Consider the following 18,969-nt stretch of genomic DNA (forward strand, 5'->3'; position numbering starts at 1 on the left):
TCCAACTGGTTACCGTAAACTTTCTCTCAACCTACCGTCAACTGACGGAGTGATTGATCTAACTTCAAGTACAGTCAATCACACTCTTCCATTGGAGAGTGAAACTCATGTCACTCAGGTTGATGATCCATTGGTTGATCAAGTGGTCGATTCAATTTCATATTCGGTCGATCACACTCTCCTTTTCGAGAGTAAATTTCATACCGCTGATGTTCTTCTTGTTACATCGGATTCTTCTATGCCGGGGGGCATTTCACCTGTTTCTACAGAACCCCCTCCAAGTACTGAGGTCTTTTCCTTTGATTGGAATAGACTGACAGAACCTCGTCTTCCTTCCTCCATCCCTTTCCAAATCATTGTCAAGGCGGGTGGTAGGGACATACATCGTACTCAGGTAGATGAAGGTGCTTCTGTTAGTATTTTATCCTCAACTGTTTGGAAAGCTTTGGGTTCCCCTCAGCTAGCGCCTATTACGCAGAATCTGAAAGCTTTTAACAGAACCATTAGTGAACCTTTAGGGATCCTTCCTAAGTTTTCTATTACCTTGGAAGGTAAAACTGTCTGTATTGATCTTATGGTAGTTCGAGGTCCCTTGGATTTCAATTTACTCCTTGGACGAGACTATGTTTATGCAATGAAAGCTGTCGTATCGACACTCTTTCGCGTGATGTCTTTCCCTCACAATGGACATATTGTGACTGTAGACCAGCTTTCGTTCCCTAGTCTTGTCTCAACTGCCAATAATATGACAACCCCAAATGTACCTGATTCTCAAGTGGTATCTACCCTGCCACGGGTAAATTATGTGGCAACCGGTCCCATGTTTTCAGTTACCGAAGTAAGTGAGCCTCTCACTGTTTGCTCATCTTCCTTTGATTTAGATCCGGTAATTGACATGGAAAACTCTATGGGATTACTTGAACATGATGTTCTTATCCCTTTTGAGTCCCTTGACATGTGTTCCTTCCAGAGAAGTATTCTTCCTTCTGATGAAGACCTCTTGGAAGCCATGATCAAGGTGTGTCCATTGACATGTCTTTCTCCCAGTTGGAAGAAATGAATCAGTGTAAGCGAGGATAGTTTTTTCCTGTATCAACCTCGTTAAAAAATGAAACAAGGAGCGGGAGGAAAGTTCTTTTTACTGAGTCAACCTCGTTAAAAAATGAATCAGGTTTCATGAGGACAGTTCCTTTTACTGAGTCAACCTCATTAAAAAATGAATCGGCTAGATTTTAGGATATGTAGGTAGGATTGTAGAAAGTAGGGTTTGAGGACAGTTCCTGTTACTGAGTCAACCTCGTTAAAAAATGAATCAGGTATGAGGATAGTTCTTTTCTTGTGTCAACCTCTTTAAAAATGAAACAACTCCCTTTTCAAGTTAAATATTGAAAGTAAACCTTCATTTCATTCAGCCGGTTGAATGCATCGAAGCCTGGGGGGCATGAACCTCATTTCGCATCATTATGCTGGGGGCATGCGAACTTTTTGAGCATAGTTCCTTGTCTTGTGTCAAGCTCGTTAAAAAATGAAACAAGGGTAGGTTAAGTAGGTAGATTGTAGAGAGTAGTCATGAGCATAGTTCCTTGTCTTGTGTCAAGCTCGTTAAAAAATGAATCAAGGTTTTTAGAGTAGAGTTTATTGTTAGGTAGATTGTAGAGAGTAGTTATGAGCATAGTTCCTTACCTTGTGTCAAGCTCGTTAAAAAATGAAACAACTCCCACGAGTCTTTCCAAGATTTTGAAAGTAAAGCTTCATTCCATCCACCTCATTAAATGCAATGAAGCTTGGGGGGCATGTACCTTGATTTGCATCATTATGCTGGGGTCATGCGAATTTATAACAAGCATAGTTTTTCGTTTCAAGCTTGCGTAAACATGAAACCTAATCCGAGCATAGTTCTTTTCCTGTGTCAAGCTCATTAAAAAATGAAACAAATCCTCCTCTACTTGAGTCGAGAGATTGACGAGATCTTATAAATGTTAAGTTTTTAGGTTAGTTATTTCAGTGTTTTGCATAATTTTCTTATAGTTTTAGGTCGAGTCTTTCAAATGATCTCGTAACTCAGCCTTCATTTCATCCAACTGGCTGAATGAAATGAAGCTAGGGGGGCATGCGCTCTAGCAGTTATGCTTAGGGGGCATAAAGCATAGTTTTTCTCTGTTTCAAGCTTTTGTAAAAATGAAACCTATCTTGAGTCAATTTTAGTTATTTTCAAAACTCGTTAAACTCATGAAAATACCGAGATTATTTTGCTATCTTTCATTCTCGTAAAACAAATGAAAATGCCGAGTTCTTTCCATCTTTTCCTGCTCGTAAATTAAATTGAAAGTCGGCCATATGAGTACATTTTTATCCCTTTTTCGAACTCATTAAAATTTACGAAAAAGTGAAAACCATGAGTACATTTTTATCCCTTTTTCGAACTCGTTAAAACTTATGAAAAAGTGAAACCTTGGAGTTCTCTTTTAAGCCCTTTTCAGACTCCTAAAACATGAAAAGATTGCCGAGCGTTTCTTTTACACTCGTTAAAACGGAATTAAAAGACGGTCCCCTTATAGCTCTTTTCTGACCGTAAAATCAGGAAAAGATTGCCGGGTTTTTGTCGTTTCAAACTCGATAAGGAAATAAAACGACGTGTCCTTGATCGCTTTTTACTTTTTAGGTCAACGACACTATTATGAAAGTACTCCTTGGTCGCAAGATCAAGCGGTTCCCCCAGGTATTATTTTATACTTTTTCGGGCTTGAGGGACACAAATATACGAAAAAGTTCAACGTGGAGTCTCCTTTAGTTTTTTCAGACTCTCTAAAATTGAAAAACGCCGAGTTTCTCCTATACTGGGCTCGTTAAAACTTTTACAGTAGAGGACCTGTTCAATTACAAACAGGAACGAACCACTCCTTCCTAGGGTTCGAATTTAAACTAGGTTGGACTCGTCCGAAGGATGAGCTTATAATCAAGCATATGTTATCCTCCTCAAGCTTGTTAAAAATAAAGAGGTACTTGCCAGAAATGGTGGGGGAAAAGAGAGAAGAATGAACCTGTTTGTCACCTTTTGTCTCAGAAGAAACTTTATTACCGCTCTTGAACACGACACTTTTCATTCACCTGGGTTGGGAAATCTTTTACCTCACAGTTGACCAAATCACTTTGAAAGTCTTTAACCGGGTTTCGGGAAATAACTTTGAGTTATTTGTTACCAAGCCATCTGTTGTGTCGTTATGTGTTCAAGAGGTCTGCAAGCAAAACTTTCATCTGCAAAATACTTGTCATCCATTTGACCATCCCTGAGTCAGTCCTTACAGCAACATTTCTTCAACTTGAACAATGATTTCGTGTTGCGCGCTTGCCTGCAACGGGTCGCTTTCTATCGACATCAGCACATTATCTAGAAATATGACTTAGGAATCGACAGTACCTTGAAGTCTGCATGCATCAATGGCAGGTTTCTCGCCTTTGACGTCAGTTTACATCATTGACTTTCGATCAAAGGATTCCGTGAAGTGTTCGACATCAAAACATCTATTCACATTTCACGGGTTGTACTTGGTACTTTGAGAACCATTGACATTACTGGTGGTCTCTCTCACGCTTGTTAACAGTTTACATCATCGACTGGTAATCAAGTGGTTTCTAACATGTTCGACATCAAATCATTTAATCACATGGCTAGAATCGTACCAATTCGGGAAGTAGAAGTGAAGACCCTGGATCTAGTTTCTACCATCCAGGCTGCGAGGAGTTTTGTATTCATTATCTATGTAGACTAATCATAAACAGATGGCTGCGTCCATACTGTGTCTACAAAAGTCTATAAAAATGATGTACTACAAGATCATTCCTGTATCAGAGTAGTTAGTCCATTAGTTAAAGTTTTGAATCTGAGTATGGGAATGCCTACCTCAGTGATGATATAATCTTATACATGTATTTTGTGTTGAAAATTGCAGGTTCCAACGAGGTCATCCACAAGACAATCCTTGAAATGATAAAGCGCTTCACCCTTCCTAGAATTACAAAACCCTAATCTATTCCAGGCTTCGCACTTTAGGGGGCAATCTGTTACACTAAAAAATGTCACCATGACTATTTACAGTTAGTATGGCTCAATCAACAGTCATGCTACCCTCTTAGGCAAGTCTTATGCCTCTGCTATCCATCTCAAACTCAAAGAAGAGAGAAAGTCTTGTAAAAAATGTGTTTATCTCTGGGGACGCAGGTTCTCTCAAGCCTTAGCTGCGGGGACGCTCACAATGTTCACAAAAACTGCGTCTTTGGACGCTCTGTATATTAAGGGACAGGTGCGTCCTTCTGTAAAAGGCAAAATGCGCAAGTTTCATCTTAAAAAAGTTACTTGTGGTTACTTCTAGAACTTTCTAGAGGTCGGTTTGATGAAATGGATGCGCCTCCAGTTGGTTCATGTATCCCTATTAAGGAGGAACTTATCCCATCAATAAGGGAGCTATCCCACCCAAAGAGGGGGATTATCCCATTGATGGTGGACCTGAATAACCTCTTTACAGCACTATAAATAAAGGCATTGAGCCAGAAGGAGAAGGGGGTTGGAGCTATACATTTTCTTTGGGTAAATGCTGCAGGATTTAGGTCTTCCATTAGAGCCTTTGTGAGGAGAGATTGTCTTCACTTGATTCTACTTGGGAGAGGGTGAGCTTTGTCAAAGTAGAGGAAAACCCTTGATGGACCCTGGGAGGAACTTGCACAACACCAAGGCCAGGTTGTAAGAGTTTCTTGTTTCGTCATTAATACAAACTGGTTTATTTTTCTCAATAGCTTGTGTTAATGAGTTATTTCATGTGTTCCTTGGTCTGCATGTTGAATATATGTTTTATTATATGAAATGCAAGTGCTTGGTAATTGTTTGATTGTTTGTGGTTGCAGGAATTGACTTGAAGGAGGAGCTCATCCGGATCGTCAAGAACGAACTTCAACAACAGCGTTTTGGAATAAGGTAAGCCTAAACACTTGTAGTTTTCATATTGTAAAAGGTGTATTTAGAGAAAGATCACTCCATTTTGTCTTGTTTGTCATTAGAATGTCTTAGACTTCTAGGAAGGTCAGCTGTGTCCGCACTCTTGACTGATTCCGTGTGACACTACTTACCTAGCATTTTTTCTTCTTTTTGGTTTGGGTGCACTTAGACTTGTAGACCTTGCTTTACAATTTTTATTTTGACTACCCTCCTATCTTAATCTACACTTATTTCTTCCAAGGGCCTAGATTAAGTAGTTGGGCTCCTTTGTTTCTCTACCTACCTACAAATCTGCCAAGATTAAACTGTTTGGACAGATAATGATTCTCTATATTCTAAAACAAGAAATTGAAACCTAGGGAAGCCAAGATTAGGCTGTTTGGCCTTCCCTTAACAGAAAATTCTTCAAAATGGATAACTCATTAAAATCTGGGATACAGTAGTGGCATTTAGACTGGCACACTTTCATGGTCTCTTCTTTGACCTCTTTCTGGAAATATGGAGCATTGCAGCATGCAAATTATGACATATTTGGCATGTAAAAATGTCAATCATGAAAGATGAACACCTGTTGCAACAGGAGGCTAACAGTGGCTCCACTTGGGGATGGCTTTTCCTTGTGAAAAGCCAAGAATAGCAGGTCAGACTGCCTTGATCTTCTATTGTTGCTGTGGACTGAAAAATTTCTTTGTGCTGGCTGCTAAAAGTGTGAAACTTTGAAATATGAGCAGCCCTCTCCTCAACTGAAATATTGTGAAATACATAGCACTGCCTGCTTTCTTCTGCGTGCTTGATATTATATACAATGTTGCTTGAGCATTGCCTTTGAAATAGATCCAAAACATGGATCAAAACTGATGTATTTCTCTTAGCCTTGATCTAGAAACAGTTGCTGATATGAAACTAAAAAATGCTCCTCTCCTATTGATACTATTTGACTGAAGACTGCAAGATTGGTTGTGTCTTCACAAACTTTGCTGCTGCTCCTCTAACACTCAGACTGCTTATACAAACATAAAAAACAAAGTGCTGATATATACAAATATTAATGTACAAAGAGATATATACAGAGTTGCATTGTTTCCTTTAAAAGGGATCATGGTAATGTTTTAGCATTCAACTATTAACAGGGTCTTCTTCAACAGTGCTGCCTTCTACAGATTTGAGGAAATATGTGTTATTTCCGTCAACAACAGAAATAACAAATGGCCCTTTCCATAAAAAATCAAATTTTGCATGTTTTCCCTTGTCTTCTCTTCGTGAATCCCACCTTAGAACTTTGTCACCAATGCAGAAATCCTCAGCCTTAGCTCTCTTATCAAACATATTTTTGAGCTTCTCTTGCAAAATCTGAGCTCTGTCATAAACCTGCTCTCTGGTTTGTTGAAGATGAATGGTCTGGTTTATCTTCGTTGAATGTCATTTGGCTCAGCTTGGATCTCCTGTAATAGTTTGATAGTAGGGATGCCCAAGGATGAAGGAAATCTGGCCCCCATGCCATATACTAGCTCATAAGGGCTCATCCCAATGGATTTCTTTGTTGAAAGTATGTCTGCCCATAGGGCATTTGTGAGCTTTCTATGCCAGTTCTTCTTGTTCTCCTCTAAGATCTTCTTGATAATATTAATGAGGCTCTTGTTAGATGACTCAGCCAAGCCATTACCTTGGGGGTAATAGGCTGTGGAATGCCCCAAGGTGATGTGAAATTTATGGCAAAAATTGATCATCTTTTTGGATTTGAAGGCAGCGGCGTTGTCAGTAATGATCTTCTCAGGGCAGCCAAATCTAGAAAGGATATTGCACTCAAGGAATTGGATAATGATGGTGTCATTGGCTTGTCTGCATGGGATGGCCTCAACCCACTTGGTGAAATAGTCGGTGGCTGTTAGAATCCACTTGTGCTGGCCTGAGGAAGAGGGATGGATTTCTCCAATGAAGTCAAGACCCCATTGTTGAAAAGGTTTTTCGGTTGAGATAGGCTTAAGGGGTAGGGGCAACAACTTTCTTTTTCCCTCAAAGATTTGGCATTTGTGACATGAAATGGAAAACTTCTTTACATCTACGAAAAGAGAGGGCCAATAGAAACCAGCCCTCAAAATTTTATCAGCAGTGGACTTCCAATAAAGATGTCCTCCGCAGTCACCTGCATGGAATTCTTTCATGACATTGTTAGTTTCATTCATGGTTAAACAGTTAAGCAATATGCCTTCATGATTTTTCCAAAATAAAGCACCATCTAAGACACAAAACTTTAGAGCCTTCATTTTCAAAAATCTTTTCTTGGTTCTGGACAATGCTGGGGGAGCAAATAGGTTTAACAATACAAAGCATATATCAGCATACCATGGAGATTGCAAAAAGGTTTCACTGATCTGTGGAGTCGCCGGGTCCTGTTCATTGTCCAGTTGGTTGATGTCTAAGGCTTGGAAGTTTGTTTCGGACATCAGTTTGGCTAAGCCTTGTCCCTTTATCAGTTTGGTTGGTTTTATTTCTATGTCATACTCAAGGATGTTAGCAATCCACTTGCCTCTTTTGCCTTCTAGCCTCTCTTGGGTTAATATGTCTTTTACAACAACGTTTGGCACATAAGCAATCACATGTGAATATAAAATGTAGACTCGGAAATCTTTGATTGCTTTGACCAGGGCATAGGCCTGCTTCTCTATGATTGGGTACTTCAAAGGGACATCTCTTAAGGCTTGGCTGAAAAATTCAATTGGCTTTTGAGCTCCCTGGTCATCCTTTTGCAAAAGGACATCAGCTATGGTGTGATCAGATGCAAATGAAAATATGATGAAATCTTTGTCAAATCGTGGACTGGTGAGGACAGGGGCTTGGGTTAGGGCAGTGTTGATACTCTCAAAGGCTTGCTTGGTCTCAAGAGACCATTTTATCTTAGCATCCTTTTTTAACATGTTGCTTAACAGTCTTATTAGCTCGGCTAGATTTGGAATAAATCTCCTTAGGAAGTTGATTTTTCCAAGGAATGCTGCAACTCTCTTATGTTTCTTGGATATGGGATTTGGAGGATGGCTTGGATTCTTTCAGGATCAATTCGAATCCCACCCTTTGATGTGATATGGCCAAGAAGTTTTCCTTCTTCAAGGCCGAATAGGGACTTCTTGGGGTTCAAGGAAATGCCATATTTCCTACATGTCATGAATATTTGCCTCAAATGTTTTAGGTGCTTTTGATTAGATTTGGAGAAAGGGGTTAAGTCATCAAGGTAGACAACTAGGAAATCATGTATTTCCTTGGCAAATGCAATATCCATTGCCCTTTGAAAGGTAGCACCAGCGTTTTTAAGTCCAAAAGGCATCTTCACATACTTAAATGTTCCCCACGGTGTGGTAAAGGTTGTCTTGTCTTGGTCATCCGGGTGAACTAGTATTTGATTGAAACCTGAAAAGCCATCTAGCAAAGAGATTCTAGATGACCCCATTACACTCTGTAGGATGTGGTTCATTTTTGGCAAGGGGTAGTGGTCTTTTAGGGAGACTTGATTTAAATTTCTTAGGTCTACACATAGCCTAATCTCACCTGTCTTTTTTCTTGTGGGAACAAGATTGGATACCCATTCAGAGAATCTGATGGGTGCTATGATACCTGCTTCAAACATTCTTTTCACTTCCTTTTCAATCAAAGGGAGAAGCATAGGATTGATTCTCCTCAATTTCTGTTTGAAGGGCTTTTGGTTTGGTTTTAAAGGAATGGTGTGTTGGATCACTGAGGTGTCATAAGACTTCAAGTCCTCATAACTCCAAGCAAATACATCTTGGAATTCTTTGAACAAATCAACATATTTAGGCTTTTGATCGGGCGGTAAAGATTGAGATAGTTTGATCATTTTGGGCTTCTCTGTTGTCCCAATGTTTTGTTCTTCTATAGCAGCATTTAGGGGTTGTATTTTTGGTTTTTGGGAACATCATTTGCATCAAACATATCTTCTAATGGAGTGAGGACGGCAGGGAGAAAGTTATCTTTCATATCAACGATCTCGGCCTCTATTTCTGCTATTTCCTCCAAATGCATCTGTTTGAGTTCTTCTATGTTTGAATTGTCAAAAACAGTTGGGTTCAGCATTTGTTTGGCTGTTACAGCCTGCTAATTTTCATTTGTTTGTTGTTGTTCATCTGTCATAGCATCCATGTCAATGTTAATATTTGAAAACTCATGCTCAAGTGTGAGGAAGTTGTTAATCTGGGCGTCACTTTCAAACACTTGCCAATCTTTAACATTATTTGGGACAGCAGGCCTATGTTTTATCTCAGCAGTAAAATGGTGATTTGGCTCAAAGGGGAGATTGCATGTACTGGCAAAAGTGGCTAGGCTGTGTGCATGAATGTTATGATCTCTTGAAATCTTAGCAAGCTTGGATTCAGTGAATGCATTGAGTATATTAGTGGCAGTAGTCCTATAGGCCCTCATTCTATTGTCATTGGTAACAAAGTTCCCTTTCATTTGTTGTATGATTAAATCAGAGTCACCTAAAATAGACACTTTTGCAGCTCCTAGAGCTTTGAGTAGTTTAAGGCCTAACAGGAGAGCCTCATACTCTGCCATGTTATTGGTACATTTGAAATGCAATCTGTAGGCATGGCCTTCTGCATGATTGTTATGAGTATTGTGAATTCAGACACCTGCCCCAGCTCCTAACTTGTTAACAGAGCCATCAAACTCTAAATACCATGTGATTTCTTGCTTGTGGTTAGTATCAAGAGTTTCAGTCATTCTTGCGGTGGACAGATTTGAAATTTTTGTTTGGGGAGGTTCTTCTTGTATGTTGGTTGCGTCTGTTTTTTTGACAGTTTCATCAGTATGGGCAACCGATTCTTCATTGGTGTGTGTGTTCAGTTCTAAAGCCAACGGCTTGTCATCAGTGAGAGGATTTGTTTCATCATTAAATAAAATAAAAGAATTCATATCAGAATGGATTGAGTGAATAGGAAAATTTTGGGGCTTGTCCTCACTAGTTACCACATACTTCATCAGTGTTTCTCTATATAGTCTCTTTGGTTTCCCAAAGACAGATATAGTGGCATAAGGGAGGTCTAATTGGAGGGATCCTTGGAGTTTTTCTCCCCAAGATCTTGACAATAGCATGCCATACTTTGGTGGGATGTCAGCAACCACCACATCCATGAGGATTGTCTTGTTGGGATATTGGACTAAGGAGACACACAAGTCTTTGATGAGGCCTAAACACTTGACTTGACTTGAGTCAAAGGAGAATAGATCTTTGTAGGGTCTTGTAACATCAAGGTTCAAATTCTCCATAACAGCTTTGGGCATAAGGTTGTGTGAGGCACCTGAGTCAAACATAGCATTGTGCAAGACTTTGTCATGTATATGCAAACTGACATAAAAAGGTAAAACAGATCCATATGTTGATTTTCCATTAACTTCTAGACCAAACAGCAGTTCAGGTTGATCATCAAGAACATTCACATCATCCTTAACCTCTGGCATTTGAAGTGATCTTTGAATTTTTTGCCTATATACCTCATGTTTGGCAAGTTCAGATAAGGGGATGGATATCTTCAGTTTACCTATTTCTACCTCTAAGTCAAATGATTTTTCAGATTGGGTTTTAGTATTATGAGAGGCGGGCTTCCCTTTCCCATTGGAGTATCAACAATTTGGTCTTGTTTATCAGTGTTAAGGGAAGTGATTGATTGCAGTTTTTCTATTTTAGGAGGGCTTTTTGGAATGCTGTTCGAGTTCTCTTTTGAGGAAGAGGGTGGCAGAGGCTGATCATTAGAAGGCTGCATTTCTGTTATGTCCTCTACAGTCACTTGATGTGGGTTTGGGACAAGTATATCAGTTGATTCTGTTATGACAAACTTGCCTTTAATCTTGTTGGGCTGCTTGCCATCCTTTGGTTTGCTAGGTTCAGGAATGTCAATGGTCCTAGTTCTCAACTTATATTGTTTGTGGACCTCATACACAGCAGTATCATAACCTTGTTTAAAATCAAAAGACCTACCAGACTTAGTCTGAAATTGATTAAAGTCATGCTCATCTTGGTCTTGTTGAGTTAGGAAAATCTGTTGCTCAGCCCTCGAATCCACCAAGTTCATGTGAGTGTCCTCTGTGGGCTCACTAGATGTAGATGCTTCCGCATAATTTTCATGAAAAGGGGGCCTTACATCATGGTCTGGGCTAGACCTACCAGCATTTGTATTCTGAGTTTTCCAGAAATTTGGGTTCCTTATGGTATTAGGTTTTTGTCCTTCCCATGATGATTTCCTCTCAACACTCTCTACTCTGTCTCCCAGCCTGTGCATGCCACTGATAATAGCATCCAGCTTTTGATCTAAGGCTGAGGGTTCCTCTTTAAAGGTGGTTCTTCTCTCGGTTCTAGCTCTGTTTCTTTTGGCAATTAAATTTGCCTCTACGCTAACAACAACATTTTGCATGTCTGCAAGGGTTTGAGGGGCTCTTTCCCTTAACTGATAAGCCATGTCAGTGTCAAAACCATCAGGGAATTTATACAAAGCAAGATCAGGTGGAGGTCGTAAGTTCTGTGGTATTGCATTATAAACATTATTAAATCTTGCACAATAGTCCAAGACAGACCCTTGACAGCCTCTTTTGATGGTGTCATATTCAGATAATATGTGCAAGGGGTCTTTCTTTTTCTCCCATCTGTTGATAAATGACTGATATAAGGCTTCTGGGTCTGCTATGGAATTGGCTGTGAGTGCTCTAAACCAAGTCCTGACATCACCTGTCAAACTTTGGATGAAAATCTTCATTCTCACGCTATCGTCATCTATTTCGTAGTTCTCAAAATAGTCTTGCATCTTCTTTGTATGTTGAAGGGCTGTGCAAGAACCAGTTCCATCAAAATATGTAATTTTAGTTTGATAATCCTGAGGCATAGCCCCAGGATTTGTAGGTAATTTCAAGGGTGCATATCTATTAGCCATGTTTACGGGGATAAGTGGAACAACAGGAACAACAGGGACAGCTGGAACAACTATAACAACAGTGGTGGTAGTATGTACAGTGAATGGAGGTGTGGAAGGAGTGCTTTGAGAGGTGGATGATGAACAAGGGGAAGTAGGGGTTGACCAAAATAAAACTTTGACAGGGGTTGGAGCACAACTTGGCTGAACTGCTTCAGGGCTAAAGTCAACAAAATCTTCTCTTTGCTCTAGCTTCCTGAGGTTCCTTGGGATTAAATTGGGATTTTCAAAAACAGCTGGGGGGTTTGGGTCTAGATTTGACCTTGTATACCGTGGATTCCTTTTGGGAGCCAGATTTTGAACTTGTTTTGGTATTTTCTGGGAATGTTTTTAGAATTAGCAAGGAACTGATCAAATTCTGGAAAAGCTATCTATAACTTAAAACTAGCATGAAGATTGATTGAAGCAGCATTTGTTTACTCTTGTAAATGCAAAGCAAGAATAGTTTCAAAGGCTTCCTGGGTGACATTCAGGCTTCATCTCAAGTTTTAAGGAATATGCAGCAATTGTAAAATTCATTGTTTTCCCCAGTGGAGCTTTCCAACTTGATTTGTGAGATTTAACTGAGGATGGTTCCCAGTGGAGTTGCCATTATGTTATCACTCAGGTTGTCCCTAAAGCTCCTTAAAGGGATACGGCCGAGGTAACCACAAACCAATCTTTGGACTGCAGGTGCTAGCCCACCTGCAATCAGAGAGGGCTCTCTCTTTAGGATTTAGCTTTGTTGATGATGATTTTAGGCTAGTTGTTGAGTTCAAGGGGTTTTGTTTTGATTTTGGTGGGAAGGATGATTCCTTCAAGTAGAGAGGCAGGGATAGCATGAAAGTTCCAGAACCATTGGGCATGGAGTCGAGGAGTAGGACTGCTGGTGCATTTTCTTGGTCACAAGAGGGAATATGGAGCAAGCTAGTTGCACATGAAACAATGATTCAAGCTTAAAAGGATGGAATGAGGGCTAAGGAATGAGAGGCAATTAAGAATCTCACATTCAGATTAACAGAGGGAAGGTGAATGAGCTCTATCTAGGAGCAGTGAAGAATCCCTAGATAATTTTCAAACATGAGTGAATTAGGGGAAATATGAGCCACATGGAATTCATATTCATTACTAACTCAGATGAAAATATAAAGAAACAGCGGAAATTGAGCATAGAGGGCAACTAAACCAATTCTAAGATAATCTTTCTTTATGTTATTTTGATGGTACATCAATGGAAAACAAAGGTAAGAAACACTTATTGAGTCATGTTGCAGCACAAGAATTCCACATTCAATTCTTCAAACCATTAAACACAAAGCAGACAGTCATTCCTCCAAGCTTTTCAGCAGTCTTTGATTAAGTAAAACATCATGTACACAGAGCGAGTCTCTCTTGGAGCTATACAATCAAACAACCAACCCCTTAAACAATGAATTAGGGTTTTTTATATAAGCAAAATATCTACAAAAATCGGATCTTAGACAGATCTGCTGTAATAACTATCTTTAACCTAACACATGTCTGAAATAAATGCGGGAAAATATCTTCGGGCTGCGCTGGGTGCAGCTGTACCAAAAAGGAGTTTAATGTGTTGTCTTTATGGCTCTGTGCTAATCGCTTAGCCATAACTGTGCTTTGGGTTTTGATCCATTGTTGTTCGGTGGCTTTAAATACTTTTAACTGTGATGGGAGAGCTTTGATGGGCTTTCACCATTTTATTTGACTTTGTTGGAGATCATTCAATGTTCACCTGCATTTGGAATAAAGGTTTTCATTTAAAAATTTCGACTGATACTCTTTGCCGCTTCCTAGATATGCTTTGGCACTGAATGTGCGCCTTTCTTACTTCTGATACTCTTTAAACTATCGCATCGACCTTTCATGGCTGCTGTTCGGCCCTCTGTTTGCTTTTAAGACTATGTTTTCCCCTTTCTGAATGTTGCGCGAAGAAATTTATGTCATTCTGTGCCTTTCGGGCCTGCTGGAGGCCGAGCCACGAAAGGGATTTCCATTTTGGCCTATTTCTCGTAGCCATGCGCGATTAGCGCGCGCATGAAAAACTGCCTCAGATTTTGATTCTAGGCTTCCTAGGCTGCGATTTGTGCCTTTCGCGCTTTTTGACGATGACATCAGCATGACGTCAGCGGTGGGTCCCAGTACAGCGGTGACGAGGCAGGGTGACGTCAGCAGTACGGCCGGGTGATGTGGCGGTATGGTGGAGGAGGTGACGTGGCAGTGATATGGCAAGGACATGGCGGCAGGAGGCCGACGCGGGATGGTGACGTCAGCATGATGTGGCACTGATGTAGGACGGAGGCAGTATCCGGTTTCGGGTGCACCGCTTTTGTGTGCAGGCGGTTTCGGAGGAGGGGGCTCCGCCACAGCCGAGAGGGTGACGCGTGGCAGGAGTACGACGGGAAAACCGCCCATCTCCCGGGCGCTAACCCTCGGCATGTCGGGGTATGGAAAGACCCACCCACCGTTGATCTGTGGCGCGCTAGATCTGACGGCCGGCGGCGCGATCAAAGCGGCGGGGGGTTAAAAACGGGGCCCGCGCATATTTAATTATATGTATTATTCATACGGCGGGGGGGGGGGAACTTTAGGAAAGTGGGTTTTTGGGTTATTTACAAGTGGGGAAAATATATTTACAAGTATGACTTTAGGATAAGGGCGGGAAATGAGTGTTGTAGAGTTAGGACTTAGGGAAAATGGTTGTTAGGGTGACCAGATGTGGGACTAACTCCAGGTTAGGACACGGAAGGGTTAGTAGTAGCCCCAGATGGACTACTATTTCCCGGACTTGATAGATATGGCTATAAAGCCAAGGGATGGGGATATGTACATAGGGGAGTTTATTAACATAGTTTTAGTAGGGGAAGGGGAGATAAATAGGGAGCTACATAGTAAAATTAGTAGTTAATATGAAAAGTCATAAGAAAGTGCTAAGTATGTGAATCTTAGGCTAATAGGGGGGAAAATGATTCATATAGTAAGTATGAACATTCCTTGAGTAAAGCAGATCTTTACCAAGGAAAATGATATGGAAGATGATGAAACTAGGAGGTATCAAGCAGATCTTGACCTCTTCAGGGAAGTTAGTGAGTGACTTTGGGGAATAAGAAGAAATGGAGTTAGGCATGCCTCGCTTGAGCTCCTCCAAATGAAAACTGCCTTGTACCTGTGACCTGAAGTACAATGTCACTTTGAAACCCAAAATTGATCATAATTCAACATTCTGCAACCTCAAAACTACCTACCCAGCCTACTTACCTAGCATTTTTTCTTCTTTTTGGTTTGGGTGCACTTAGACTTGCAGACCTTTCTTTACAATTTTTCTTTTGACTGCCCTCCTATCTAAATCTACAATTATTTCTTCCAAGGGCCCAGATTAAGCAGTTGGGCTCCTTTGTTTCTCTACCTACCTACAAATTTGCCAAGATTAAACTGTTTGGAAAGATAATGATTCTCTATATTCTAAAAAAAGAAATTGAAACCTAGGGAAGCCAAGATTAGGTTGTTTGGCCTTCCCTTAACAGAAAATTCTTCAAATGGATAACTCATCAAAATCTGGGATACAGTAGTGGCATTTAGACTGGCACACTTTCATGGTCTCTTCTTTGACCTCTTTCTGGAAATATGGAGCATTGCAGCATGCAAAGTATGACATATTTGGCATGTAAAAATGTCAATCATGAAAGATGAACACCTGTTGCAACAGGAGGCTAACACTAACCTCATACATCAGGGGAAACTGTTAACACCGAAAAATCATACACCTATTAGTACAATTGAGAAAACACTAAAAGTGTCTAGCAGAATTCATAGGTGGACATTTTCTATGAGAATACATCATGAAGTTTAAAAATCAAAGTTCTCCTAAGGTCCAAAGTTTATAAAGGAAAAACAATTAAGGTTGTGCATCTATTTCTTGAATAACCATGCACACGCGTAATAACCTTCAAAAGCCACGCATTTGCAGAAAAGGATGACTCAGCAATCCGGGACCACTTTACACACTTGGGGTCAATTCTCTGACATGAGTTTAGTCCAATACAGTTGAATTTGAGTCACCTTGGAGATATCCAGCCCTCGATGGAATCATCTTGTCCTACTCATGTGTCTTTATCATAAATGTACCAAGGGAGGGAAGAAGGATTAAAAAAATTTCTATATAAACAAGCCATGCGAGAACCAAAACATGAGATATTGTTATGTTGTCCAAATTGTTGTTTGAGAAAACTACCATTGCATTGTTGAGGCCAAAGAAGAGGAGATCACTAACATGTTGGTCATATTGCTTCTAAGAAACCCATCATCTTAGTGAGAGAAGAGGAATCCACCATTGGAGAGTCGTCACACTTCTTTTAGAGAGAGAAGAAACTTGCAAAGAGATTGAGGAAAGAAACCACCTTGCCGAGGATTCTTGAGCCTCATATCTCAAAGAATTATCTTCAAGTGTTTAAGATTCATCTATTTTATTCAACCTCTACCACCAGCAATCAATAAAGGGATATTTTTCTGTATATTATTGATCTATTTGCTCCATTTGAGCATTGTTTTGTTTATGTACCTCTTTGTTTAGTTTATGTTTATGTATGCATTGTTTCCACTATTTACAATGTTGTTCTCTGATGCAGGAGCATCCAGCTGCGAGGAGACAGAGACTCAATGACTGGTTCGTGCAGAAACAGGACACGACTTCAAGGGTGATTGGACAGGTCACCAAAAGGATAAATTGGTTGTTGTTTTTAGTTAATCATTATTCATTTCCTTTCTTTTATTTAATTACAGCACAAGTTAAGTTACTGGTAGTTAGCTAGGTAACCAACAACTGTTTTAGTTAATTTATTGTTTAAAGAAACAGGTAACAGTTAAAGAATTCAGTTTCTAAACAGTTAGATTCAGTGTAGCTCAAAATGAAAAAAACACGATGTAAGAGGGATCTTTTTTTTGGTTCACCTCAGAAGAAGTAAGGAAAATATAGCAAGACAGTATTCAAGCAATATAGAAAGACACCCTCTGTAATTGAAGCATTGATTTCTTTTCCTGAATATAAATTACTGTTCATTACTTTTCTGTGTTATACAACTGAGAGTACAAACATTTGTTATTTTAAAACGAGTTAAGATAGAACGATATTCATATGCTGTAACTAGAAACATTGAAGCGTTACAGGCCTCAGGCCGAAACCATAAATACATTTCCAGGACTATCATACAGCAAGAAGCGTTAAGCGGTCAAGCAACATATGCATACAACGTTGCGAGGATAAAGTAAAGACAGACTTCATATCAGGTCGAGTTACGGCCAAACCGAACAGAGCCCATATGCCAACACAAAGAGTCACACAGCCATTTACAAATCAACACAGCAACTATCAACAGAGGTAACAATTCCAGAACCATTGCTTTCATTTATACAGTATTTCATAAGTCTTCGTAAACCACAGTCCAATAGATAACAACAGAGTCACATAACAAAAGCGGCACCGCCGTAATAGCAAAGTCTAGGATATAGACGCATGGAGGTCATACAATGACACAGAGAAGCGAAACCCTAAAGATGTGAATGCCAGCAAAGGGCACGACCATTCTACAAAACCCTAACCAGCAGAACCCTACAGCTAGTCCATATTACATACTCTAAAGAAACGCTGGAATAAGAGTAGACCCTACCCGGTCACAAGGGTACCAGAGATTGGAGGAAGCCGAGGACTGCACATTTGAAACCCTCGCGAGCAGAGCTCCCAACCCACCTGCACAGGACCACTGAATGAGTTAAGACATTTCTATAACCAGAATAAATGTCAGAAGAAGCCGAGTAAATATTGTAAGATGCAAGAGTAAGAGAACCGTGAACTTACCCAAGGGTCGACGAAGGCTGCCGAGCCACAAAACGAAACCATAAGCTGAAAGGCACAAGAACCCTGTAAGCATCGATAACAGGTGGCAGAGGACGATAAAACATAGAACCAGAGGTTACCTTGAAGCCTGGTTGCGTTCGGAGGGAAGATAGCTTTGTGGCTGCGAATACCTGCACAGGACCAGAGCTCAGAAACCGGAAACCAAAGGATTGTTTCGCCAAAGCCATAAAAATACAAACCCTTACCACAGACTTCCAAACCAGGTCGACGAAGACAGCAGCTACAGCAAAGGATTTGCATTTCGAACAGAGCCACAACCAGTGACAGAGTAAGGGATATGGTGGGATAGCGCGCGAGAGCAGCGCCATAACAATACAGAGCAGGTAACAGAAGGAGACGGAGTGTAGCTGAGCCGAGAGGCCACCATCAGTGACAGAGTGAGAGATAGGTTGTGTTAGCGCACAGAGGGCAGCGCTATAACCACGCGGAGCTGGAACAGAAGGGAGAACGAGTGCAAATGAGCCGAGACTAAACCTTAAGGGTTTTACAAAGGCGGAAAGCCACGGAGAGGACCGGTGATCAAACCTGTTAACCGGAAGATGAGAACGTAAATGCGCCTCGGTATTAGGACAGATATTTACCCGCGCCAAGTGTGACCACGTGGGACTGAAGTGAGTCACGTGGCTGAGACCACGTCACCAGGGCTGGGCCATCATAAGTGGTATCAGAGCTAGTTTCTTGAGTTAGAACCAATGGAACAGGGAGAAGGTGAAGGTGAAGGAAGAGGAAGAGGAAGAGGAAGAGGAAGGGGAAGAGTAGTCCGGAGGGTAGTAGATGATGGACTTCGAGAGGAGATTCGAGTTTTGCGTGAAAGATTGGCAGTAGTGGAAGCTGGGGGAAGAAGAAACCCAGCAGATGACAGTGATGAAGAAGAAGTTGAACCAGAGGAGGAATTAGAGGGGGTGACACCAGAATTTAGATTGTTGAAGTCGGTCTTGCTGTCAAGTCATAAGCCAAAACATGAGTTGTCGACTTATGACGGAAGTCTGTCCGCAGACGTGTTGTTGGATTGGTTAAGTGAAGTCAACAAGTATTTTGAATTTGAGGAAACCAGCGAAGATAAGCAGGTGAAGTTCGCCGCCACCAAGCTGAAAGGACATGCG

General features: G+C 40.7%; 1 protein-coding gene across 2 annotated transcripts; it reads right to left on the reverse strand.

The window, feature by feature from the left end:
• Positions 1–17,600: 17,600 nt before the first annotated feature.
• Positions 17,601–18,528, reverse strand: LOC149172375 (uncharacterized). Of its 2 annotated transcripts, XM_089427700.1 has the most exons (3): positions 17,926–18,528; positions 17,807–17,851; positions 17,601–17,698 (listed from the first exon to the last, which is right to left on the reverse strand). In XM_089427700.1, the coding sequence occupies exons 1-3, from the start codon at positions 18,172–18,174 to the stop codon at positions 17,615–17,617; spliced, it is 378 nt and encodes a 125-aa protein (XP_089283826.1). In that variant the 5' UTR covers positions 18,175–18,528; the 3' UTR covers positions 17,601–17,614. The 2 variants fall into 2 exon arrangements, with proteins under 2 accessions (XP_089283826.1, XP_089283825.1); XM_089427699.1 differs by having other exon boundaries at positions 17,807–18,528.
• Positions 18,529–18,969: the final 441 nt, after the last annotated feature.

This window comes from Pinus tabuliformis, chromosome 4_2, assembly GCF_031772625.1.
Source record: "Pinus tabuliformis cultivar Carrire ecotype Pingquan chromosome 4_2, CPIR1, whole genome shotgun sequence".
Lineage (NCBI taxonomy): Eukaryota > Viridiplantae > Streptophyta > Pinopsida > Pinales > Pinaceae > Pinus > Pinus tabuliformis.

Excerpts from the sequence above, each read along its gene's own strand:
- LOC149172375 (XM_089427699.1), bottom strand. The coding sequence starts at position 18,174 with ATGGCGCTGCTCTCGCGCGCTATCCCACCATATCCCTTACTCTGTCAC. Across the intron at positions 17,699-17,806 it reads CAGCCTTCGTCGACCCTTGG|GTGGGTTGGGAGCTCTGCTC; the intron begins GTAAGTTCACGG and ends GGTCCTGTGCAG.